The following is a 27,457-nucleotide window of genomic DNA, read 5'->3' on the forward strand; positions in this document are numbered from 1 at the left end:
CTTGTCGCAACGAAAGAAGCTCATTGTCCAAGGCCTGCCCCTGTGAATGTCTTGCGAACAGTTTTTCCATACTCAGCTGAAAAGCTTGAAAATCATGGAGGACCGGATCATCTTGATTTACTAGAGGGATCGACCAGTCTGCCGCATTGCCACTAAGGTACGAAAGCACGAAAGCTACTTTAGCTTGATCAGTTGGAAAGGCTGCTGGCCGGCATAAGAAATGCAACCGGCACTGATTGATAAATACTGCAAACCTCTTTGGGTCACCAGAAAATCGTTCGGGCGGAGCCAGAGGTACATTCCCAGGTAGGTTGATCTGCACTGGATTCATAGAGGATGTAGAAGGAAGATTTCCCCCAGATGCGGGTAACGGGGTCTGTCCGGCTTGTGACTGTAGCAATTGTCTAGCGAGATCATCTGTTCGCTCCTTGGAAATAATCAGTTCCCTTCTTAGAGCGTTCGTTTCCTGACGGGCTGCATGCACTTCTGCCCTTAGTTCCCCAAGTAACTGGGCTAGCTGGTCGGTATCCGAGGTTTCCATAGCGCCTGGACGGGAGTTTTGTGGTAGGCTTTGCGTTCTGTAATGCTCACCTGATTCCCGTAGAGGCGCCGGTCTTGACTGGGCGTATACCGTATCTTCAAAGGTGATGTGTAACATACGGCTGGCTCTTTGGGCTGGACCTCTGTGCACTGTATGTCTGACTCGAAGGGTAAGATGTCTGCAGATAGAAAATATGGGATTAAGGAACTGGGTTATTGAATGTCTCTCTCTTCTTCCCTTTCTCTTCTCCTGTAGAACCCCAAAGGTTAACGCTCTCACCTTAGGTAAGTGAACGCCGTGCTCTCCATCTGCCTCGGGGCAGGGTGCTGTAACCAGTTTCTTCACTGGATAAGGGGAGCAGGCCTCTTGACTTCAGAGGACTGCTGTCCGTCGTTTACTGCACGAACGGTAAGTTTCGAGTAATTCTAATGTCTTTAAAGTCTTTAGTAATGATGTTTCTTGTTTTGCAGGGTTCCGGCGATGGCGGATGACGGGCTGAAGTGAGTTGAAGATGGAGCCCGTGTGATGAATAGAAGCGCCTGGAAGCACGTAAGTAAGCGCTTGTTGCCTGCTTCACGATGCGCTCTAACTGTCTTTTTATTTTGCAGGTACAAGTTTGGAGCGGCTGCAGGGTGCCGGAATACCCACTGGGTTAGATGTGGAAAGGAGTAATGGCACGTGAGTATTAAAGTTCCCCAATGTCTTTAAACGCACCTTGTTTTGTCTTTCAGATGCGCGATGCCGCGCCGAATGCCTCCGGAGCGTGCGAAGAGTTGGTAAGCTTTTGTCTTTCAGATGCCGGAATGCAGCGCGAGGCGTTGGTGACAGCCGATGGACCAGGTAAGTGAAGAGCTGTCACTGAAGACCGTAATGCTAACCTGTTCTTTCTTGTCTTTATAGGTGTTGCTGAAGACTGGATTCAGGATGGTAAGCCTTTTTCCTTAGGCCCGGGATCAGATGCAGAAGACACGATGAGCGTTCTGCTGCAGAGGATGCAGAATAACGCAAAGCAAGATTCATCCATCGGGTGTGGTTTAAATAGCCTCCTGTAGTGCCTAGGTGTCTCCTTACACAGCCACGCCTAGGTAAGAAAAGAGTTCCTGCTTTCCAGAAGAGTTCCAGTGTTCTGAATCTAGGGAGTGGCTCCTGCCCCACCCAACAGGAAAAGTAGTTCCAAACAGAAGAGGATCAGAGGCTCAACTGGCAGGCAAGTAAGCAGCATGGTCTGCTGCAGGTAAGTCCACCCAAGCATTATGAGCCCGGCGCTTCCAGCGCTGGGACTGGGCATATTTATGAGCCTGGTGCCACTGGCGCCAGGACTGGGTCCAAAAGGTCCCAATTGGGACTGGTTGACACTCGGAACCTGGGTTATGGATCTGCTTCCAAGGGAGTTGGGAAAACCCTGACCTTTTGGAAGCAGAGATCATGACATATAGGCATTGCAGGTGCTTGTCCTCCACAAACACATTTCGAAGCCTGCACTTGGTGAAGGACTTGAAGAGGGACCTTCCTTCTTCTCCTCTGTCATGGTAGTAGGGCACGGAAACTTTGAGGATCTTCGCCCTTGATGGGCACTGAATTTCATTGACAATGGATTCTCGCATTCGGCAGATGGAGAAAAGAGCACACTGTCTCTTTTGGAACAAAAATAGAACCTTTTTCCACAAAAAACATGAAAAAAGTAGAAGTAGCTCGCAGAGCAAATTCGAGGTAATGCAACGCTGACACGTGCAGTAAAAATTTGAATATGGTTGTCAGAGAGGGGCTTAGGGAGAGGACCGTCATTGGATGGGGGCAGTATGACCCAGATGACAATGATTGGTTTAGAGGAGAAATACAGTTTGTAAGTGAAAGTGAAACAGTTTTTACCAAGGATGCCCAGCCTGACGACAGAGAATATTCATGAGCCTGTGAATCCATGCCAGGCCCCATGTTGGAGAATAATAGAAATCATCAAATAGGTTGAATTTTTGGATTAAGCAAAACATAGGGGGTGGGAGCATGGTCTATAGAGAGTGGTTTCAACCGGACATGGTTACTTTTCTAAATTCAGAGCAAAAGGTTAAAGGGAAACAAAATGTGATAGGAATGTTCAAGCCCTAGTCTAAGTAAGTCAAAATTCCCTAGTCTCCAACACTTTGTGGGCACGGTTGTAGTGCACTGCGCATTCCCACAAAGTCACTCACAGTTCTTGGAGATTCTCTAGGTCCCTGCCACTTCTATGGTGGTATGTAGAATGGTTGGCCCTCCTGGGCTCTGTAGCTAGGGGCCCAGATGACAGGGTATTTCATCCATGTGTCTGTCCCACAGTTGATTTTCATGCAGGATTCACTAATGCCATCCCCCACCAGCCAAGGGTTGTATGTACGGTTCAAGGATTCCTTTATTGTTTTCCTTTTGGGTCCAGTTACCAGGTCCCAGAAAGACTTTGTCGGGTTTTCAATTCTTCTTAGAGCTGGCTTAGACAAAATCTGGGATAGAACGCTCAGCAAGTTGTGGGCAAGGGTCCGCTCCTGCCAACCAATACACTGGATTATACCCTACCCAGCCTCTATCTGGTATACTCCCGCCATCTCTTCACGGATGGTTCCCTTTCCTCCCACTTTTTTCTCTCTTTCAACAACGTCCCCAGTTCCAACCTCCCCCTTGCTCTTCTTCATCATTCTCTAAACCAGTTCCAAATGCACCTTTTCTCTCTGTCCTTCCTCCACCTCCATCTTTCCCTTCCCAACTTTGACCTCCCCCTTGCACTGCCTCTCTTCTCCTCCAGCTTCCGGACTTACTCCACACAGCTCAGCTTTTCCAACCTCTTTCCAAACTCCCTCGCCTATACACCAGTCAAATCTATTACTGATACATTCCAATGGTTGCTACGGCACAATCTGACATAGTGAGAAAGGTGGTTGCCCCCAGGAGTTCAGGTGTTTTCTATTTGTCCTTCCCTACATCAATAGAACCCAGATCTTTGGTGCCCCTCTGATCAATACAGGCTATCGCAGTGAAGCGTTCTTTGGTGGATGGAGTTACTTTTTTCTTAGCTAAGAAAAGTGTTTCACATCTGCACAGTAGGTGGGGACTGCAATTTAAAAGGTCAAGTTATCAGTCAGATGAAGGTCTTTAGGCTCCATCAGCAGCCAGTGTATCGTATGTTCATGTATGTGCACACTTCTCTTTATGGTTAGGGTAAACGCAGAGACCAGGTTCAGCAAGGGTTGCAGAAAAACACCAGTTACGAGGCTCTAGTCAATGTTGATCCCTCTGAAACAAGGACCGTAAGCATCAATCCTGGTTTCACCCGAGAAGCTAAAAGTCCTTTTCTTACAAGTCTGGAAACAGATCTTTGCCATACAGAGGTTCTTGTATGGTTGTAGGACACAGACAGGCCTTGTCGTGTCCATTCATCAGGTCTGAGTCTTCTTATGATTCAAGCTAATGTAAGCAGACTATGTGCTTTTTGTGAGCTGGGGTGAGGGTAAGTCCACAACCCAATCAGAGGGTCACATTCAGTCAAACGTTTTGGCAGTCACAATCAGTAAACCTCCTTGGATTCTTCCAGAGAAAACTCTTCAGAAGTGAATTTAACTCTGAATCCAGATATCCAAGCATTGTGGTCTTATCTGGTCAAACCCCAGGCCGCCCCTGAAATACAAGGGCTGGAAAGGCCCTGACCAAATATGGTCACATCCATGTGTCTCCCATTCATTAACAGGAACAAGGCCTAGCTAAGGACCATAGCACTGGATTTTGAAACACAGCTATCTGGTAGGCTGATCCCCCTAGTCTAAATGTGCCTTACTCCCTGAAATTGATCAAAGGCTGACACCAACCACTTTTGTCCATACAGACCACAAAGGGAAAGCAGAGTACTTAGTAGACCTTGATGCTGAGGCGCCAAGTGTCTCATGCGGGAGGTAATGTCTACATTTGCATCTGTGATGCATTCTAGGATCAATACTCACACAGGAAAAATTGGTAAAACAGTAGGCACAAGAGTGAAAAAATACAGGGATATGGTCTCAGAGCTGCAGACTAGGAGGTACTTCTGACAATGACTCTGTGACTTTGGATACCAGAATATCAGAAAGATGCATAAATGCAATAGTTACCCATATTAGGCTGTTATCTGTGGAAAAGTGTTCACAAAAAGAAAAGCGAACCTGAGCTAGGCTGCTCCACGTGGCTTTTTGGCATTTTTAGCAAACAGCAGAGACTCTGAGCACATTGCTGACCTTTATGCAATATACAGGTTAGATAAAGCATCAGTGTTGTGAAAGAGGAGATACAGAGATGTGGTCTTGCAAAGAATAAACAAGGAATGTTAAGTGAAAAGTGAGGTTTGAGAAGTAGGACGAAAGGTGCAGTATGGAAGAGGTGTGATCTAGACAGAGGGGGTGTGCTCAAGTAAGAAAAAGGTGTTGTCTGATAAGGAGGAAATGTGGTGGTGTTAAGAAGGTTATGGTCTAAAGAGCAAGAAGAGAGGTGTCATAAGAATGTTGTGATCTTGGAGGAAAGTGCAGAGAGGTGTGCAAGAGCAAAGGGGTTCTTGAGAAAGGAGGTTTGCTGTAGTAGAGACAGGGAGAGGTCAAGTGACAATGAGGAGTGGTCTAATGAGGCTGCATGAAGTCTAAGAAAGAAGCGGTAAGATTACTACTAGATGAAGTGGGATCGATCAGTTAATGCGATGTAGTCTTCCGAAGGCAAGCTGGATAAATATAAAATATACCATAGTGCCCATGCAATCAAACCATGAAGTGCCTTGTGGCAAATTAATCTTCCATGCTACTTTAAACCAGTATTCGTTTAATCAATTAATTCAGACATAGATACCAACATGAGTGCAATAGGTGTGTTCTAATTTGGTGGCATGTAGATCTTAGTTTCATAGAAATGGAAGAGTGGACAGCCAAGTTTGGTTAGATATAGTCAAGTGGGTGTGCACAAGACTGGGTGGTTTCGGGGGGAGGCGAGACTTATTGTACATCAAATGGAGGTGTAGTTAGATGGACTGCCGTATAGTGGCAGCGGTGTGGTCAAATAGGTAGCGTGGTTCAAAAGAGGAGGGGTGTTGATCCAAAAGTGGAGGTGGATGTTCTAAAAGGGGTAGGTGGTGGTCCACAGGTAGGAAGAGGTGGGCGTGCCCAAGGAGGACGGGGATGGGGAGCTTGTGGTGTTGGTTCAAAGGGGAGGGAAAGTGATCCAAATAGAAGGGGTGGTGGTGGTAAAAAAGATGGGTGTGGAGCATTGGTATTGAGGGTGGTGGGAGGAAGATGTTGATGCAAAGACAGAGGCAGAATTGGTACAAACAGGGGCCGGGAGTTAGTTCAAAAAGAGGGGTGCTGAAGGTGAGTGTTGGCGCTAAAGGGGAGGTGGTATTAGTCAGAAAGTGGTGAAGTGTTGGGCCAAAGTGGATAGAGGTTCGAAATGGGAGCAGTGTTGTTGAAAAGGAGGGGAGTTGTTGGCCCAAACATGTGTCAGCAATGTAGGGCCAAAAAGGAAGGGTTGGAGTCAAAAGTGGAGTAGCTTATCCAGAGGGAGAGGTGTTAGTTCAAAAGAGGCGTTGTGCCCCAATGGGAAGATGTGCCCCAATGGAAATGGCGTGTGCGGTCAATGGGGCAATGTGGTCCAATGGTGAGGCATGCTCTGGCGAAGGGTGCATCCAATGGAAAGGTTTGCTCTGGCAGACAGGTGTGGTCCAGTTGGATTGGGAGATGCAGTGCAGTTGTTAGGTATGATCCAATAGGGTGGTGTGTAGTAATGAAGGGGTATGGTTTAGTGAGGTTCAATGAACAGGTCGGTTCAACAGGAACATACAGTCCAATGGAAAGATGTAATTGATTTGAAACCTGTGGTTCACGGAGCCAGTGGCGAGGTGTTTTCCAATGAGTGAGATGTGGTCTGAAGGAAGAAACAGATGTCTGATGGAGAAGATGAGGTCTTGTGTGCAAACAGTATACAAGAAAGCTGCCTACATTCATAAATACTCCAATGTCGATCTGATGTCCAATAGAAAGGTGGGGTCTAGAAGTGTGTGGTCCTGTGTGAGAAGTTAACCAATTGGAGATGTGTTCACCAATGCCGTGGTGTGATCTTGCAATGTGTGGTCTTGCCTTCAAGGGGGACATACCATTATGATATACTGGTAGATGATCACCAAGCTGCCCAGCATAGCAATGTTGCCAACCATGGAGAAGACTGCCAGATACTTGAGGTTCTTTATGAAAACCAGGAGGATGAGGAAGGGCAGGAAGGAGATCATGTAGAGACGAGAGTCCATGGAGTACGTTAGCACCACTGTTTCATTGGAGTGACAGTTGTTGGTCGTGCCGGCAGAGGCTTCAATAACCTGCATGTCACACAAAAATGGAGGGGTAGAGATTAGTTATACAAAAAACTGGGCAAAAATCCCCCTCTCCCGAGTCACCCTGCTCTCTGCGCTGTTTTTTTTTTTAAAATTGATTTTATTAAGCAATTTTGGTTAATAAACCCCTTTGCTCTTTCCCAGTACAAAATCAAGATCATTTCATATTACATCATTATATATATTACATAAAAGTCGGGAATCCCCCATCTTCTTCTCAATACATACTCTAAAATAGTTTCTGTCTTTAAAAGCATCTTAAATCTCCAGTTCATCTATCATGATTATTGGGTCTGTAAAAACCACCTCTAAAAATGTAATTGCTGCTATAACCAACGATATATTTTCTCCACTTGATAAATGTATCCACCAATCCTCTGCGGCTATAGTCCGGGCTCTGTTTACACTTTGCTGTTAAACTTGTGCAAAACAGCAATATATGTTTAAGTTTCTCATCATTTTCCTGTCCCTTACAGCACACCTACAGTTCATGTTCATATATCCTTTTATTTTACGTATCATCAGCACTTCTTTTGTGAGATATAAATTCAACCGCAATCTTAGAAATGTTTTTCTATAAAAGGAACTTGGGAATTTTGTTAAGCACTTCGGCATTGCATAATTCGGCATAATTAAGTCCTTTGAAAGTTTCTATTTCTTTAGACAGTTTTGCCGCTTTATTCAGCCTCAATCTCAGTGTTGTTCCTGAATATAAAGCTTTAATAACTGCTATTATGTTTTTGGCGCACTCTCATTTCTTCATCTTGTTCCATAATATCACTCTATCAATGCTATCAAATGCTTCTTAAAATCAATAAGGGCAAGGTAAACCATAGTTTGATTCCTCTGAACTCTTGATTGAAAAATACTTATCACTAATGTGTTCAGACTAGTACCAGCTCCTTTAGTAAATCCGGTCTGACATATGTCTCTTTGATTTGTCTCTACAATCCACTTCATCGGACATCTAAGCACCTGTGCCCCAGATATCTTGCATGGCACATCCAAGAGGGTGATTGGGTGGTCCCAAAGTGACCACCCTAACACCCTCTGTGATTATTGTAACAATAATACCAGAATTCCATAAAGCAGGTATCTCGCAGAGTTTCGTGACCTGGTCAAACAGCATGCACAAGGAAACTGGCCATAATTCCGGCTGCTCCTTTAGTACAGCCTTTGACAGGCCATCCGGGCCCGGCCCTCTGGAATTACTAGAGACTTTTATAATCTCAACCACAGTCTGAAAGACCTATGGAATCTCCCACTCTACCCTCGATTCACTTTGTCTCCTGACCTCATTTGACTTTACGTCGGTGAACAAGGTCTCAAAATTATCTATCCATAGTTCTTCTGGGATTGGGATGATCTGTAGTGCCTGTTGTGGGGTATCCATATCATTCAGTAGCTACCAAATCTCACCCATATGCCTTTTACACACTGCTCTTAACATACTCTCTGGATCATTCGGTAACATCATGATCTTTCGTGACCGCAGCCAGTTTTTAAATTCTTCTCTTCTTTTCTTTCTCTTTTGTGGGTAACCCTGGTCTCCGCACTTATCTAGACATCCTCAGTCCCTGTTCTGTTACACATGCACACATGCTTAATCATTGACTCTTTACGTCTAAGTGTGTTGTCACTCTACCCCCTTGACACCTGTTGCCACCTAGGAAGGTACTGCCATACTTGCCTACCATATTTCGAACGCTGATCTCCCCCCTCTAGCTCCAAGGCAAGACCTCTCCTCCCCCACATCCTAGTTATACATGTTCACTCCTATATCAGATCTACAAACACAAAGGCCCTCAGCTACACACATACAACTTTCTGTTCCCCTGTCTATGTTCGCTTCCTTCGACTTATCCTACATCTGTCCTGGCATTGCTAAACGACACTTGTTCTGTGCATTACGAAACAAACCTAAGGCTTACCCGAGGATGTGCACTATAAAGCTAAAAAACTGTAATCTTACCAGCCTATCAGTAACCTGCATTGTGTCATAATTGCCATCAGCCCATCTGTGCCATGTTTTTGGTCACTACCGGCCAAATGACAGGGAGCTTAGACCAACTTTACCCCAGGTGCTTACCCATCCTGCAGCACCCAGCACTTGCACCGTATCAACCCCCACATCATCATGCTCCTACCTAGACTAGTGTTTCTCCTTCATTTCTCACTCTCCCTCTGTAGCATGGCCTCCCATCCATCCCCATACACTGTCCCTCCCCAGACCATCACCTTCCACCTTTCCCATACAACCTCCATCTTCCCATTACATGAAACGGCACTTTCTCTCATGATCACTCTCTCCAACCTCATCAACTCTTGCCGGCCTCCCTCTACTGCTCCTCCCCCCACCCATTCATCTCATATGCCCACCTACAGAACTCACCCTGGGACTCTGAAATACCCAATCAATCATGCAACAAAACTTACTTCATCACCAACCACCTTGACCAGCTCACCCCAACCGCTCTATAATGGCGCTCACTGAAACTTGGATCTCCCCCGAGGACACTGCAACTCTTTCCGCAATGCATATTGACGTTGCCACCTTCTCCTACTCCCCTAGACTCTCCGGAAAAGCCAGTGGTGATGGCATAATTATCAGTAAGAACACACCATGAGCCCTCTTCAACCCACAAATTTTACTTATTCCTCTTTAGAACATATCTCGTCCCAACTCATTGCTCCCCACATCTATCGGCCACTTGGCACCTTCAAACTTCATTTAAATGACCTTGACCTACTACTCAAGTCATTCCCAGTGGAGGTCCACTTATTCATAATGTGTGACCTCAACCTCCGCACCATCTCCAAGACTTAACAACTTTAAATTTGAATTTGACCCTCAATGACCATTCTCTGGTTAGCCTACATAAATCTCCAACTCATGCACACCTGTGGGAACTGGTGGGCAGTCATTTTTTGCGAGAAAAAAAATGTCGAATGACAATTTTTTCGAAAAAATAATGTCGAAAAAAAAAAAGTCGAATTCCGTTTTTTTAAATTATATATTTATTTTGGGGTCCAAAGTAAAAAAAAAATGGGTAAAACAAAAAAAGAAATTTAAAAAGGGGGCCTGGGGGAACCCCCCCATTTCGAATAAAAAACGTATTACAAAAAAATTCCATTTTTTTTCGACATTTTTTTTTTCCGAAAAAATGATTTTTGCATTCGAAAAAATGACTATACACCGTGGGAACTACCTAGACGTCCTCTTTCTATCCCCTACCCTTCATTATTTTGCCCTTATTATTGACCTGTCTCCCTCAGACCATTATCCCATGCACTTCAACATCTCTGTTCGCCCTCTAATGCCTTCTCCTATCACCAAGAGGAAGTTCAACCCTGACTCTATGGCACCATGCCTAGACCAAATCAAGCCCTTCTTGCTAACCCGCTCTCCTCCACTTGTCCATTCCAATAAAATAGCCTTCAATGACTTCAACAATGCACTTGCCACCTATTTTGAACGTGAATATCCTGCTCGTAGCTTCATCCCCTCGCACACCCGCCCTCGAACCATGGATCACTGCAACGAGTCACCTATTCAAGAAACTCATGCTCCTCCACCTACATCTCTGGCGTAAAGATCACTCTCCTACTATTCTCAGTGCCTACAAAGACTCTCTTTGCTCTCAGTACTGCTCTCGACTCCTCCAAAGTATCTTACTACACTCACCTTATATCATCCCTCCACTTTCACCCTCACAGACATTCCATGACCCTCCTAGCTGTGTTTCCCACCAAACAAAATGCTGCCCGTCCGCTTCTCTTAAATGACGACTTTGTGCTCTACCTCACCAACAAAATCAATAAGACATGTGACATATTGTCCACCCTCTAAACTCTCCCTCCTTCCATCTTTCCACCTCCCATCACCCCACGCCCTCATCACTTGATCACTTTTTTCCCACCTTCCCCATCAAACTCCTACCACTCCACCGCTCAGCTAACCCATCATGTGCTCATGCTGACTTCTTTGCAGTACAAACAATTAAAGAGCAACCTCTTGTCCCAATTCAACATTTCTCTTGACACATGGAATTTCCTTGCCTGCTATAAGCTAGCCATAATTAAGAAACCCATTGGTGACCTTAACAATTCTCTCTTCCATAGACCAGTCTTTCTTCTGCACCACGACTCAAAAAGCCGCCTATGAATTGTTTTCAATGGCATTATCTGCTACCTCAAGGAACACTCACTTTAAAGATCCCTTACAATCTGGGCTCTGGAGTAGAGTGCACCGAAACTGCACCCATCCACATATCAAAATGTCAGATATATCTGCAGAGTTCGACATGGTGAACCAACTTGCCCTCCCTCATTCAAACCATTTCCGTCCTCGGTTTCATGGACACCTTACTCCATTAGGCGGCCTCGTATTTCTGTAACCGCTCCTTTGCCATCTCTTACAACTATAACCTTTCCTCTCACACCACACCACTTTCACAAGATTGCACCACCGCCATAGGAAAACTCATCTCATCCTTTGCCTTACACTCCCACCTACTTGCTGATGACACTCAGGCATCTTCTACTTTACCCCCCCACCCCCGTGTATCCCTAACATCTCTAAATGCAGTACCAGCTGTCAGACAGCCATCTGCAATGGATGGTAACACGCCGACTCATTCTTAACTCCTCCAAAACTAAAATCAATGCCATCTCCTATCTGCTTTTCTCCAGACATGCTCACTCCTTCACCCACGGCTTGCAAGCTTGGGGCCCTCTTTGACAGAGGCCTGAGACTAACAGATCATTATGGCTACTCCCACTGCGGCAGGGGTTAACCTTCTGAACATCAGATAAATCTGCTACCATCTCACTCACCACTCCAACATGTTCTTCTATACTCACGTACTCAGCAAACTTGGCTATTGCTTGAGCCAACCTCTTGGTATTCCCTCTACTCTTTCTTACCCCTTAACAAAGTGTTAACTTCACAACAAACTCCCATCTACAACCTACCACAAACCTCTGCAACTCCACAAACCATAACCATGCTGGTTATAGGTGTAAATTTGCTCGCTCTATAAATTCCTTCCCTTAATTTACTAAGCTTTTCACAGTCCTGCCCACCCCTTCAATCCAATCTTGTGCACTGCGTCTCCCTGGACTCTCCCTCTTGTTCCGTAAAATGTGTTTCCCTCTTCAATTTATCAAGTCCCCCACATTCACTGTGCCTCCTCGCTCTTCTGCCAGCCCATCTTTAGAACATACTAAACACAGGCTCAAACTTCAGCCAGTGAAGGAGCCCCACCTAACTGACCTCCCACTACGCCCTACTAACTGCAGCCTTACACTCCCACCTAGATACCACATCTATGTTCTAGCTGCAAAATGAATATTAACATCAGTTGAAACTCCAGACCTTACTGTTACGTTATTAAATGCTGTTAGAGTGTCTTTGTTCCCTGTTCATGTCCCACTACCCAACCACCTCATGACCAGTCACTCCGACTCACTCATCCTCGTTCTTGTGTACAGGCACCCTAACCAGTGATTGACTACAATACCTATAATGCTTCCTATGTACCTCTTTTCTGTCTAACTTAACACCCTCATAAACAATAAACACAAATAGCTAATGGCATCTGAAAGCAAGGACTCACGACCATCCATTTGGTCTCCTGAAATAAAGAAACTCACCATCAATCTAACTATCAAGGATGATGCATTATAGAGAGGCAGTGGAGTGCTGCGTATGGGGCATTAAATGCTGCTTAATGAGGATTGTCTACCAGGAACTTGTCGGTATGGACTGAACCATGAAATGTGTGCAGTAGGAATATTGATGACCAGATCTTGACAAAGGTGCACAGCTCTTGAACAACAAAACAAGTGTACACAGTGAACCTCTAGCAAATAAAGCTCTAAAGATCAGCCCATCTGCTGGGGACCGCAGGCTACTTTTGGAAATCCTAATGGGCAATGGATGTAATCTACATAGGTTCACTTTCAAAGAGAACAAAGAATAAAACATTAGATTGACAGCAGTTCATCAATATTTTAATGGACATGTAGACAAGACCATCAGATTTATAAAATAAAGCATTTGGGTCACTGGCGTAACAGGGGCCACCACAGCCACCGCGGTGCAGGGGGCCCCGCCTGCACATGATGTGTGGGGGGGCTCCCTGGATAAAAAAAAAGAAAAATATTTTTTTTCCCCAATTTTTTTTTTCTTTTTCAATTTACTCTGCATTCATAAAGAAATGATTTCTGTAACATAAATCATTTCTTTATGAAGGCAGTGACTACAAAAAGAAATGTTCTTTTTGAAGTCTGAGGGCTCCGCCTCTCCCATTCCCCATGGCATGGCTGACCGTAGGCTGGAGGCCTCCATGTCATGGGGGGGGGGGGGAGCCCTATGACTTAAAAAAGAAATAGTTTATTTTTGAAGTCACTCTGCCTTCCCAAAGAAATTACTGCCGTTATGGTTCGGTGCTTAACGGAAATAATTTCTTTATGAAGTCAGAGTGACTTCAAAAAGAAACAATGGGTCTCATTACGGGTTTGGCGGTAACTGTGCCGGTGCTACCGGCAGGTTGCCGCCGGACCCGTAATGATTTACCGGTGCCCGACTTCCCGGGAACACAGGGAGATTACAAGCCCGTCAGTCCGGGGAGTCAGGCGCCGGCAAATGATAAGTCCCCATTTCCACTGGACTCTATGGGAATGGGGTCCACAGAAGCACCGGCACCATTAATAATGGTGCTGGTGCTTCCATTAAAACTTTGCGGGTGGGTGTCGTTCCGCCTGGCAGGTCTGGTCTAACCTGCCGGGCGGGATAGCAACCGCTCGCAGAGCTGTAATATGTCAGTCCGGAAACAACGGTGCCGGTAAGCTTACCGGCACCGTTGTTTCCAGACCGGCATAGTTGTAATGAGGCCCAATTTTTGGGGAAGTATTAGGGCTCCCCTCAACCCCATGACGTGTGTGTGTGTGTGTGTGTGTGGTGTGTGGTGTGTGGTGTGTGGTGTGTGGTGTGTGGTGTGTGGTGTGTGGTGTGTGTGTGTGTGTGTGTGTGTGTGTGTGTGTGTGTGTTGAAAGGCTGCACAATTAAATGTATAGGTGGCTGCCTGTGTGAGTGTATGGTGAAATGGTGCACACTTTAATGTACGGGTGGCTGCCTGGGTGTGTCTGTATGGTAAAAGGGTGCACACTTAAATGTATAGGTGGCTGCCTGTGTGAGCATACGGTGAAAGGGTGCACACTTAAATGTATGGATGGGTGCCTGGTAGTGTGTGCCTGTATGGTGAAAGGGTGCACACTTAAATATATGGATTGCTGGGTGTGCGTGTGTGTATATGGTGAATGGTGTGTGTGCTTGCGTTCAGGGGCTCAACAAATCTACATTTCGGGGGGCTAACCTTTCAAATGTTGGGAGAGGCGCTAACTTCATGGGTGGTGAGGGAGGGGCAAACTAATTTGTTTGGGGCATCTCATTTCTTTACGCATTTTAATGAGACTATTCTAGTGCAGCTTCAATGTTACAAGCAGTTAACTCTCTCCTTTAAAGCAACCACTTATAGACTCCTGTGAGAATGAGCGGTCTCCTGCTGCCTTCCTACCCTTCCAATCACTCCGCTGGCATGCAAGTATTAAACCCACGTCACGATTTCAATTGCCTAAAAAATGTGGCATTTGAATGCAGGTGCTAACAGTGAAATGCTTTATGTTAGTAATTGCTGGGCTCTTGTTAACAGCAAAACCCAGGTGACATTTAAGATCTGTGTCCTGTTCTGTCTGGCAACTGCTGTGAAGGTCGACCAGGTTGAGTCATCATAGCCCAAAATTTCAGGGGCAAGGGGGAGGGAGTGCTGAATCCCAGTCAACTCAATGTTGTTGCACCAATACTTGCGTTTAATGCCTTGATTACTCATTACTCCTAGCCCTATTCTTCCTCGTCCCAGTGTGTATGAGACAGCACTTGTGTAAGAGGCAGAGTGCTTTATACACAAGTACTGGGATGAGGTAGAGGTACATGGAGGTAATGCCTGACTTAACTACCTGTAATTATCATTACTCCTAGTCCCATTTGTCCTCATCCCAGTACTTACCTATGAGGCAAAGAGCCTCATCCCTAAGCTCTGGGACAAGGAAGAAGGAGGTGGAGGTAATTCTGGGCACAGAGGTTGGGTTTAGAGGTTGGGGTAGGGTTGGGAGGGAGAAGGGATGTGTGGGAGGTGCAGGCTTGTGCAACAAATCATACAGTCTGTCCATGTCCAGGCTAATCAGGCATGATATGTGGTATTAGTGGCTAGAGAGGCATTTCGGTGTAGCCAGTCTAGTCATTCCTCAGTTTGGTATGACATTTTTTTAACTGGGCATTTCTAATAAAGCAGTCCAGCTAAGTGAATTACCTGGCTAGACTGCCATTTGGGTGCTGCCAGTCTAGCCGCTTCTTACTGCGGCTTTGTATATTTTTCTGGGCATCTGTGATCAAATGATATGATATAAGTCATTTATAACGCGCCTGTACACAAGTGTTTCTAGGCGCAACAAGAAAAGGGTGGGAAAATAGAGGGAGGACAAGACAAACAATCTTACTAGGCCTTGTGTCATTCAGATCATGCAAGTGCAAGAATGAGAAGTGCAAGGGGAAAGCAAGGGGGGAAGTGCAAGGGAGAGGAGAGGGAAAAACAGGGCAGCAATAGTCTGAGTAAGTGCAGCGCGGCTCTGGGTAGTGCAAGGAGAACAAGGGACTGTAGTGTTACAGTTACAGTCCCTAAGTTCGTGGTAGGCCCAGAGGCAGTGCAAGGGTGACTGTCAAGAAAGAGTCTGGACTCAGTGAGACTCTGAGAGAAGCCAAGCAACCAGTCGGTACAGCAGACAGGTAGGTCAGGTAGGCCAGCAGGGGAGGGAGAGAGAGAAAGCAGAAGAGAAGAGGAAAGGTTTGAGCTGCTTCCGGAACTTCAGGTGGTCCGGCTCAAGTTTGAGAGGGGCAGGGAGGCTATTCCAGAGGGAGGTGCCTGCAGGGGAGAGAGATCTACCACCCACCCTCTGCCTGGAAAAGTGTTTAACCCTTAGAGAGTTGTAGGTAACAGAGGAAATGTCTTAAGAAGGAAGATATTTTGGAAGAGAGCTTTGGATGTAGTGTGGGCCCCAGGCCCAGAAAGCGTTGTGGACAATGCAAAGGGTCTTGAACTTGATCCTTGCAGCAACTGGGAGCCACTGGAGAGATTTCAGGGTTGGAGAGATATGATTCCCTGGGCTTGAGACCTGTTCTGGATTAGTTGCAGAGGGTGGAGAGTAGAGGAAGTCAGATTGAGAAAGAGGCTGTTGCAGTAGTACAGCCTAGAGAGAACCAAGGCTCTGGGGACAGTGAGCTTCTGGGGGAAAGTGAGAAAGGGAAGAGTACCTTTGAGGAGGAGCAGCTAGTAGTGGGACTTCCTGGCGACGTCAGAGATGTGAGGAGAGAATGAGAGAGTGGAGTCAAAGATGACACCAAGGTTGTTTGCCTCACAGAATGTCGAAGGAAGACGGCCCAAGTCGGGCAGCCAGAGTGAGAGAGGGAAAGCAGGGGCAGGAGTCCATATGAGAAAGATCTGCATCTTACTGACATTAAGGCAGACATCATTAGAGGCACACCAATCCTGAATCGCAGATAGACAGTCAGGAATGAGCGAGAGAGGAGAGGAGTCTGAGGGGAGCCTGAAGGAAAGCAGAGTGTCATCTGCATAACACAAAGTTAGAGGCAAAGGTAGAGATCAGGTGGGCCAAAAGGGCCAAGTAGAGGTTTAAAAACCAGGGTGAGAGGATGGAGCAGAGAGAAAGGGACCAAGTTGGACCTGGGAGGGGCTGTACAAGAGGAAGAAGGGCAAGGGCCTGATCCGTGATGCCCATGTTCTCATGGAGTCGATTGATCAAGATTGATCAGGATGGCGTGGTTGACCTTGTCGAAAGCAGAGGAAAGATCAAGGAGGATGAGGACAGAAGGAATGCTGGAATCAAGGTTAGAGAGCAGATCTTCACAGGTGTTCAGGAGAGCAGTTTCCGTGACTCTGACAGCTCTGAAGCCAGCCTGAAGGTCATGCAGCACAACCAACAGATTCCCTGTGGAGAGTAAGCTGGGAGATGGACAGCTTTTCCAACAGTTTGCCCAGGAAAGGGGTGATGGAGATTGGGCGATAAGATTGCCAGGCAGGCAGGATCGGCAGACAGCTTCTTGAGGAGTGGATGCATAAGGGAGTGCTTAAGGGGAGAGGGGAACGTGCCAGTGGTGAAAGTGCGATTACTGAAATCGGACAAGGCTGGAGCGAGGGTGTGTGCATTAAAACACATATTTATATTGTTCTGCTAGTGCAGTGTGCATCATATAGCTTCAGCGGCACATTCGTGGGTATTGCACAAGCGTGATGATTTATGGCGGCCCAGAGTGTGGCGTGACCAGTGATTTGTTGCTGAGTTGGGGGGGGGGGACCCACATTTTGTGTTCCGCCACTGATTTGGGTAATGGTTAGAAAATGTTTAAATTGAAAACAGAACAGTACAAAACAGTTCAGCCTCAGTCCCCACCTGCCTCACAATACCAAACGTGCTTTCCCCATTTGTTTTAATGGTTCTACTGTAAAAATGGTGAAATCAAAAAAACGCAGCTGAAAATAACTCGTTTTTTGTAGTAGAATCCCATGGAAAAAGACAATTTCTTTTTTTTATTGTGGGGTATGGGTGGAAGATCCCTGCGGCTCCCCCATCACTTCCCCCACTTTAATGTATACCCATAGCCCACCCCTTATCTATTCAAAAAGGGTACCAAATCCCACAAAAATGTAACTTTAAAAACACGTTATTTTCAGCCTCGTTGTTTTGCTTTTCATTTTTTTGGGAGAATACAGTTTTACTCAGGCTGTGATCCTATCACAACACTTTGAAAGGAAGCAATATGCTCATAAGATTGCCTTCTTTGGAAGACAAATATCAGAGTAATAGGAGTAATATGAAATATATTTTGACAACACATTAAGTATGACATCCCACATTTAGATATGGAGAAGCTTTGAAGATCAAGCTGTTTCTGTGTACTTTGACAGTGCTGGCGAATCTATTCCTAAAAAGATCATTCGAAAAAGTGTGCCACTGAATGACGTGAACACCTGAAATGCAGTGAGGTGCAGAGACAGATTATGAACTTCAATTATGGGGCTGATCGCTCCATAGACAGCTATTGTGGATAGTGATCCCTCCAAGAGAGAGGAAATAAGGGGAGCAAAGTCTTTCCGAACACAATCCAAGGATGTCTCCAACAGGTTTGCAAATGTCTAAAGGTACGTGCATAAAGTAGTCTCACTTTTATGTTGGTTTGTGTAAAAAGGGAAGAGACGTCGTGAAGCATCACATGTTACCAGTACAAGGATCTGGAGAATTCAACAGGGAGAACATCAGGTGGTGTCTTTTCTTTCAGGCACTTTGTTTATATTCCATTAAACACAAGGTTTCTTGATTTGTTATAGGTCTTTCATGAGGAGTGAATATGCTACTAGCACATCTGCATGCCAGTATAACCTTTCTCATTATGTCAAACTCAATTAGAATTACAGTGGCCTGTCCTATAAATTATAATCCTGTTCTCTTCAGGCTGAAGGCCAATGCTCAGAAACATTGATTTTGCATATTGTAACCATTCCTGTGGATGAATGAACTGCACTGTAATAGGACTGAATTGCAAATGATGCACACATAGCGTTGAATTTGTTCTGCATAGCTGCCATATGAGGCAACATTTTCCCTTTCTGAATAACCTGCCTTGTCTGAGGTCATGGTTGGGATCATGGAATTCATAATCAACTGCTGTGACAGGGATACAGCATTTTCTCGGCCAAGATTTATTTTTCTCTTTTGTGTGGCTGTGGGGTGAGAGCAGTGGAAACGTGGTATTTTCTGTGTGTTTTATATATATAATTCCCTCGTGCCTCCCCGCAACACTGCGGGCGCGGCTGGTTCATATGTGGCGGAAAAGGGACCTAGCAGGCCAACCCAACATAAAACTAAGATGGGTAGCTTCCCATTTCACGCAACATACAACTAAAGATGGGTGTGTGCCCTCTTGGAGCTCCAAATGGCATCATAGGAAACTTGAGCTTCACTCACGTGGTCTATCAGATGTCACACTGATGCCCTTTGTGAACTATATCTCTGTACTAGCTAGGCATGTATAATTCTATATGTTGCTGCAGAGTGAACTGTGAAAGGAATCCTTGATAGCAATGCAGGCCACTCAATAATGCTACTGAGCGATTGCGCCGTGTGGGGTGGTTCTATGAGCCCCATCAGCAATGACCAAGAATGCTCTCAAATCAGCTCTGCGTTGCCCTCCCTTTTTGTTGAGTTACGGCCTTTTCTTATAGCAGATTCCTTCCAGTGTGTCATGGCCTCAAGGCCTAAAATCATGGAAAAAAGAGAATAGACTTGCACAGGCGCCTACTGTGCCCTACTAGTGTGCATGCGAACATCCATACCTTACCAACCTTGTATGCGCCACGGGCTAGAAGCAACACTGTTCACTACACCACTAAACAAATGATGCTGGATCGAATACACAAAAGTCGAATTGAGCAGGCCGAGTAACAAAGGAGCGGGCGAGGACTCTAACCACAATTGGAAAGATCACTGGCCAACTCAATGCACCAACGGTGGGAACTTGCACAAATGGGAGGATGGCACATTTAAAATTGGATGGAAAACTGATTTTGAGAAAGACACTCAATGGGAGTTTGCCTTTCATGCTGGACTGCAGATGAGATAACTGTGCAGTTTAAACAGACAAAGGAGAAGCAGCTCCTTGAGCAATCCTTATTGTGCATTTGGCAATCAAAGGAAAAGCCTAAATGTCCAAGGCACAGGAAACTCCCACAGGTTTGTGTGGAGTGTCAGTCAATTGCCTCTACCTCAGTTGATTAGGCTTAGGACATTTTGGGGGTCAAGTACCTCATCTTGATGGCAATGGCAAGGAGGTGATCAATTCAAAGGACTTTTACCTACCTCCTTTGGTGTTCTTTACAAATAGGTATGGTTGCAGTCTTAATTAACCCAAATCTCTATGTGCATACAGAGTTATTGTCATATGTGTGCGCCCCAAAAAGGGAGGGGGCGGCTGGCCATGGAAGGACCGCCTTTCCTACCTGCCATCACAATACATCCTGTAGGTGGTAATTCGGTAAGACAGGCTTTAGGCAATTGACCAATGAAGCAAAATGTAGGTCTATTTTGCCCCACATGACATTTCCCAAAACATTGCCCCACCCCCTTAGCAGGGCAACATAAAATTCCAGTTCCCATCTCCCTCATACCTGCTTTATGTTGTCAGCCAGGAACACAAAGTACACACAGCAGAAACCCAGCTGGGTGACGATCAGGAAAAAGGACACTATGTACCTGGAGGAGAACAGAGAGAGAGCTAGTGAGTTTCTTTCTTGAAAGAATAAAGAAGGAGAGTCAGGGAGACAGAAAAGAAAGTGGCTCATGCTGCACATGACGCATTTTAGGTTATAGGTCAAAGGATCGGAAAAAAGGGTCGAATGACAAAAGGGTCGAGGCAATTCGACCGGAAAAAAGGATCGATTTTTTTTTTTAGGGGGGGCACCCACCAAACCCCTGTTTTTGGAGCAACAAAAAAATATATATATTTAAAAAAAATATTCAATCCTTTGGTTTTCGGTCGAATGCACTCGACCATTTTGCATTCGACCCTTTAACTGGACACCCGCAATTTACATTCACTGAGTATTCTAATGCTGATAGCACCAGATTGGTGCTTCCTCACTTCCCTTCTCAATTCCCGCTCCTCACACAGCTCAACCAGTGGACATAGTACTTGCTCGGGAGAATGTGAAGGGGTACAGGTTGCATCCTCACAGAATCTTCGGCGTCTCTAAACGAGACAGCTAAAAGGAGCAGACATGGGATGCTATATGTTTTGATGATTTTGTGAGAGGATAACTGCAGCTACTGAAGGCCTAACATAGCAGAAAAAAAGTTATTAGACTGTTCTGTGATATGAGATAGACAGTGGTGGTCTCATTCTGACGCCCCTGCAGAATGAGGGTGAAACAGCACTTCAACATCTGGGTGGTAGGTCCAATTAATCCATATTTTGTAGACAGACAGCCCCCTGTGGTGAAAGGCGTGGGAGACCAGACTGATCCTCTGCCCACATGTCTTATTATAGAGTGCAATGAATCTGGAGTGATCTCCACTTTGGCAAACAGGGCTGCTCTCTTTGTGTCATTGATTCCTGTGGAATGCGCAGGTGAAGGGAAAGAAGGCACGGTATATATACAGAAATCAAGCTGCTCTGCGGAAAGAAGAACACTCAGACCCACGCACTCCCTTCAGAATTCCTGGCACTAATGAAGAACCCAGAGCAGAAACACTGGTTCGGGTTTCTGCACAGGGTTCCAGCACTGTATTGGGAATTCACTGCAGAACGGGGCGGTCTTAGAAAAAGGTACATAATACTTTGTCTGTGCTTTTCATTCACATCTGCCCCACAGCTGAGGGTCTATACTCAAAGAGATCTCCTGAAATAGGTCCGGGCAGCTATAGAGCAGGTACCGAGAACACCTGAACCAGACAATTAGTGGCAGATATCACCACCCTGCCCCTGAGAGGCAGAAGTGCCCTGTTAGGATCCGCTTACTCTCAAAGGAAGCTGCGTGACCAGCACTGGGGCTAAAGAACATGGCGAGGTCTACGCTATGCCTCTAGGCTCGTACATGTTTCACAGTTGAATCTTTCTATAAAAAAAGTAGTCGCATTTCAGAGAAAAGGGCCAACGGCATAGAACGGATGCGAATGCCACTTGCTGATTAAAACATTTGAACGTTGGATATCTTTAGTGGGAAAGCAGTTCTGCCAAGCATCACTGAAACATACCCAGAAGTAGGGAGCATGATCGAACTTCATGGGATCTCTCAAGGGTGGGATAATGAAATAGCAAGAACAGAAAGATGGCACAGAAGAGACAAGTAGGAATGCCAACCCTACACTCAGTCCCTCCCTTTATAGTTGAAGGGGCTGAATTGGGAGAAGGGCCCAGAGCGCAGGTGCAGAGAGCAAGGCAAGTGAGGACTCCGCACCATGAGCAGTGCAGCGTGTCTGCTTGCAATTGCACTTGGGAAATAAAGAGAACTAACAATTCAGCATTTCCACAACAGCAACGCGCAGATGAGCTCGAAATGTAAACCGAGGAGAGAAATTCTGAAGCGAGCGTGCACCACAGGCACCCACAGAAAACACATCCTAGTACGGACGGTATTCTGATCAATGCACTGGGCCTCGAGAAGCAAAGGGAGCTTAGGACACTGCTCGAAGAAAAACAGGAAGATGGCACAGAAATTAACAACAAATATGAAGAGGAAATTAAAGCACCGCCAAGTGATTGCACCTGAAAGACAACATGTTTTTAGTTAAATCCCTGTGAGTAGCAGGGAGCAGCTCCAATGAAGGTGCACACACTCTTGGTGATAGTCATACTGAAGCTCCTCTTTCTGTCCGGCCTCCCACCCTAACCTTGTCAGGTCTGTTTTGAATGGGACCCAAACTCCTTACATAAGGACGTGAAGGCACTGCATGTTGGAACATTACTTTCTCCCCTTGATTAAACAAATCCGTATAGTTACCCCATCGCCTCTTCACTAATCTGCAAGGCCAACTGTTCTCCTGTCCCTGAACTCCACCTTCCTCCTCAGCTGTATCTTCATGATTTGACCATTCTTCATCCCCTGTGCATCCCGATTCTTCAGAAGTCCCTTCATGTCGGACTTCCTCTTCTTCTGGACTTGGACCTGGCATCTTCCTGAAGAACTATGCATTGTGTGTGATGCTCGTGTCCCTTCTTTCCACTGTTATCCTTGTCCCTCTGGTTTCTGTCACCGTCACAGGTCTGCTGCGTTGCTTTGTGCACTACTGCTATGCCACCTACTTGGAGATCAGAGGTGTGTGCTTTCCTCCTATGGTTGTCATATGCCTTCAAATTCTCCTTTGCCTTTGTGTCGTGCCTGTGTAGTTGCCTTTTGTACTGCGACACTTGTCCTGGTTTCTCTTTTTGGGACATCCTAGTGCGCACTTGTCTCACAAACATTTAGTTCCGCTGGGCATTTTTTTGGTGCTACTATGAGGCGTGTTGAAGTAGTCTCGCAATAGCTGATGTATGGCCTGTTCCAATGGCTTCTGTGTGATGCTGGATATTTGCACCACCCACTTGAGATTTGCCATGAAGCGTTCTGCTGTCCCGTTGGCTTAGGGCCATAGAGGTGTTACCCTCCTGCGGTGGAACCCCATGCAGTTAGCAAACACCTTGAAGCCAGTGGTCTCATTTAACTATTTTCGGTATTCCTTATGGTGAAAATATTCAGACAAGTGCGGGTATTACCACAAACACAGCTGTGGAATGGAGGATTTGTGTTTCCGGATACCGGGAGTGGTCATCCATTGCTACTAGTATATAACTGCCACAGTGTAGTGGTCCAAAAAAGTCAATTGCTATCTCTTCCCATACATTCTCCGGTAGTTGTGTCCTGATTAGTCGTTCTGGTTATGTCTGCTGATGTAAGCTTTGACAGATGGTTAATCCTTTCAAGGTTGACTCCAGTAGAAGGTCCATTCTAGGGAACCGTACCTTTTATCTCTGTAGTCTTTGTTGAAACAATGCCCCTATGACCTTCATGAGCTACGTCAATGACATTCCGCTGTAATGTGGGGGAAATTATTATCTTGTTTCCTTTGAGAAATAGTTTTGAGTTCGATGTGAACAGGCCATCCTTCACCAACAGTAGTGTCAGTATAGTATGCAAGTCCACAGAGGCATTTCCCTCTGCTAGTCATCGTGCATGTCTCCATTTTCCTAACTTGATACACGTGACAATGATGTTTAATGTCAGGTCATCCGCAGTGTGTTGGTGCAGTTCTTCGAGCAATATTCTCGCTGGGCGCACGTGGTGTGTGACAACATTGACATATGTATCTGCCACGGATACCCTTATGCTGTGTGAGGGCAACAGGTGCTTTGATAGGTAATCGCTGGATTTGCATCCTTCCCGGGCTTGTGCACCATGACAAATTTAAAATCCTGCACTCTTAAACCCCATCGCACAATGCAGGGAGGCATGTGTGTCGACGGTTTCCCCATATATCGTAGTCAAGGCTTGGTGATCTGTGATCACAGTGAACGACATTCCGAACAGGAATAGATGGAAGTATTTGCACGCCCACACCACGGCCAAACCATCTTTTTCTGCATGAGAGAAGGCTTGTTCTGTGTCAGTGAAGCTCCTGCTTACATATGATTCTCCTTCGCGATGTTAACTTGTCTGAGAATTGTTCTAATGCCGCTCCCAAACCCAATGGGCTGTCATCCACTGTGACCTCCGTGCTGAGGTTGGGGACGAAATAGGATATGCAAACAGCCAACACCATGTTCCTCCGGATTCCATCTAAATCCATCCGACATTCACAGACCACACAAACTCCTGATCTTTCCTGGGGAGGTGTTGCGAAGGCGAAACAATAAGAGGGGGTTTCTATCCACATATGTACTTCTTGGCATCAATTTCTTATTTTAGTGCCTATAAATTCTGATTGCTTAATTTTGCATGCAAGCTTCAAAAAGGTAAGCCAAGTATCCCTAAATAGAACAAATTCAACTGTAGTAATCCAGTCAAAAACTTGAAATGTTAGTTTGAACTTAAGTTGCTGCTTTTATTGAATTAGCAGTCATTCAAATGGATTTTTAGTTTTTAAAGTATTTAGTAATATATATAGAGAACATAGTTTTACAGTACACATCATAAATACCAATTATACAACTCATTGGTGGGTTAGTACTGTGTGTGCATAAAGATTGCAAAAGGAAAAACAAATTACAAAGATAAAACTAAAGATTACATATATTCAAACTTCTGAAACAGTAAGTCCAACAGTTGGCACCAGATCCAATAGAGCCAAGGAGCACATCTGGTTGATGCAAGTTCCCTATCGTATTTCAATCTAAGGGCCTCTGTCAATTATATCTGGCAGTTTACTGTTTGGATGAGCTAGTTAAATCGTCTCGGCCCATTGAATGGACCAGCTAAAAGGAGGGAATGAAGGAAAACATATTGCCAACAGAGGACCAAAACCATTGGTCGACGCCAGGGGTAGAGACCCCCTAAAAGGTTTTTTGGTATGGACTGGAGAGCAGGATCTGGGCTCTGTCCATGGGTATTTCGGCTAGCTGTTGATGAGCCTTCGTCTGGGCCTCTGGATTTGCCTCTCTGGAGGAGTAGAAGAGGGAGGGGGAAGATAAAAAAAAAACGGAAAGTGAGACCGGGTGTTTTGTCTCTATCTACAGTAAAAACTACTGCCTGGCTCTGAACCAAGGCAGGGGCTACTAGATTAAATATTTAAATATTAAGAACAAAAATCTGCCGTAGTCTGATTAAGATTTCTGGAACTGGACTCGCACTGACCTGTGTTAGGGCTTATTGTTTGAGCCGATATGTTTGTCCGGTGTCCTTATATATGGGTCTTCAGAGGAAGTGAAAAAGGAAATGGCCGCTTGTAGTTAAGGGGCTAGACAATTTGTGCAGTCCCCCAGTGTTATTCTTTGCTCTCATCCAATATGGAATAACTACGGGGGAATACAGAGCAATGATTGGAGTTAATGGAGCAATGAAAGTGCAACCGTGATCTGATAAAGTAGTACATGGAATTAGAAAAAGAAAAAGTAAAACTGCAATTACAAAAATCCGTACCTAAAGTATACACTGGAACTTGAATGCAGTTTGACGTTGGAAGAAAGAGGGGAACCTGAATGTGGATTCCCTTAGTGGAGGGGCCATCCGCGTTGGTTGGCTCTGGAAGAAACAGGAAACGAGGGAGAAGGGTCTCTGATGAATATGGAGGAGCAGGGGGGGGGAATAAGGTATGGGGTGGGATGGGGAAAGGGTGTTGCGAAGGGTAACCAACAGTAACAAAATCAGGGAGGTAGCGCAAGAAATAGCTAGCAAATCCCAAGAACGATCTTACTTGCGCAACATTGAGTGGTTGCAGTGCTTCTCTTAAGGCTGTTATTTTATCAGGATCCGGTTCAATCACTTTTTCCGAGAATGCAGGGCTGGAGCATTTGAGGGTCAACTTATTAAAATCGCATTTGTCTCTGTTTAGTGTGAGCTCTGTGTCTTCTAGTGCTTTACACACTTGGAGAAAAGTGGCATCATGGTTGTCCTAAGATGTGCAAAAAACGGAATGTCATCACTATTGTTTAGGCAGTTTGGTATGTGCCTGATGACTTTGTGTATTTTATTTTGAATATTTCAGCTGCCAAACATATCCCAAAGGTTAACTTCTTGTAACGGAAAACACCCAAGTGTGTTGTAAACGTGGTGATGCATCTCAAGTCTTCGCTGATCTCCAGTTGATAACATCCCTTGTTTAAGTACAATCTCGAGAAAACTGTGGCTCCTTTTAATAATTGAATCATATCTGTTGGGCTTGGTCTCTTCCCCGGAATATAGATTGATTCGGTATCCTCATCTCTATGCATAGATGTACCTGGCCGTCCGGTACTATGGGCAACCCAAGGCGTGGGGCCTTTCATGGGTTCTATGATGTCAGCTTTGATGAGTGATTGTAGTTCCTTTCCCGCTTGAGCCTGATTGTTGAAGGGGATGCCTCTGTAGTGTTGTGCCACTGGTTATATATTTGGGTCGATGTGTAGCTTGACTTGGCACCCTTTAAGTTCCCCAATTCCTTTGAAAAGTGATGGGAATGTGGTTTCAATCTTGCCCGCAGTTGTTAAGTATTTGTTCATCATAAGGTGGTATAGTATGTTTATAAGGCCCATCTGCACGTGGATTTGAAACTTAGGATACAGCCACAACGTCTGTCAGCTCTGATGACATGTATCATTATCTGGTCAGTCTGTCCCTTGTAGGAGCTGTCGGCCATGAATGTACCAATGCATTTCAGTGGTTTCTTAAATCCATATGCATATTTATCCACTTGAGCTCTTTTGAGCGTCAGTGTCTTTGTTCGTTTCTGGACTATTTCTTCAGCCCTGACATTTACAATAGCTCCTGTGTCGATCAAGAACTTGTGGGACTGCCTGTTTATTTCTAACACCAATATGGGGGCTGTGCTCGATCGCTGTAGGATTTCTGATGGTATATACATATACTTTTTTTTCCATGCTGAATCCAAGTCACACGTGGATGGAGTTGTCATTCGTAGATGATGTAGTCGTTTTTGTTTGGGATGGCTCTTCGGGGCACACAGATTCTGTGCTGCGACCTTCTCTCTAGATGCGTCAATCCTCACCGATCTGTAGATCTTTTCTTTTATTCCTTGAGTCTGTTTGCAGGAACGTTGTTGTTGAATGCCTCATTGTTTCTTGCATGAGGTTTGTTCGCTTTCGATGTCCTGCACACCAAACAGAAGTGATTTTCTCTCCCGCATGAGGAACACTCCTGATGTGTGTGTGTGTGTGTGTGTATATATATATATATATATATATATATATATATATATATATATATATGATACATTACTCACCGTAATCGTATTTCTGAATT

The 27,457-nt window shown here is 45.3% G+C and overlaps 1 protein-coding gene across 3 annotated transcripts in view; it reads right to left on the reverse strand.

Moving 5' to 3' along the window:
• Positions 1-27,457, reverse strand: part of LOC138582588 (proton-coupled amino acid transporter 1-like) — a 626,077-nt gene that overhangs the window by 241,088 nt on the left and 357,532 nt on the right. For all 3 annotated transcript variants that reach the window (XM_069654001.1, XM_069654002.1, XM_069654003.1), the window contains 2 exons: positions 20,198-20,282; positions 6,666-6,884 (listed from right to left, as the gene is read on the reverse strand). In XM_069654001.1, the coding sequence (XP_069510102.1) occupies positions 6,666-6,884; positions 20,198-20,282 (304 nt within the window). The remainder of the gene's footprint in view (positions 1-6,665; positions 6,885-20,197; positions 20,283-27,457) is intronic.

Source organism: Ambystoma mexicanum, chromosome 3q, assembly GCF_040938575.1.
Source record: "Ambystoma mexicanum isolate Mex_15411 chromosome 3q, UKY_AmexF1_1, whole genome shotgun sequence".
NCBI lineage: Eukaryota > Metazoa > Chordata > Amphibia > Caudata > Ambystomatidae > Ambystoma > Ambystoma mexicanum.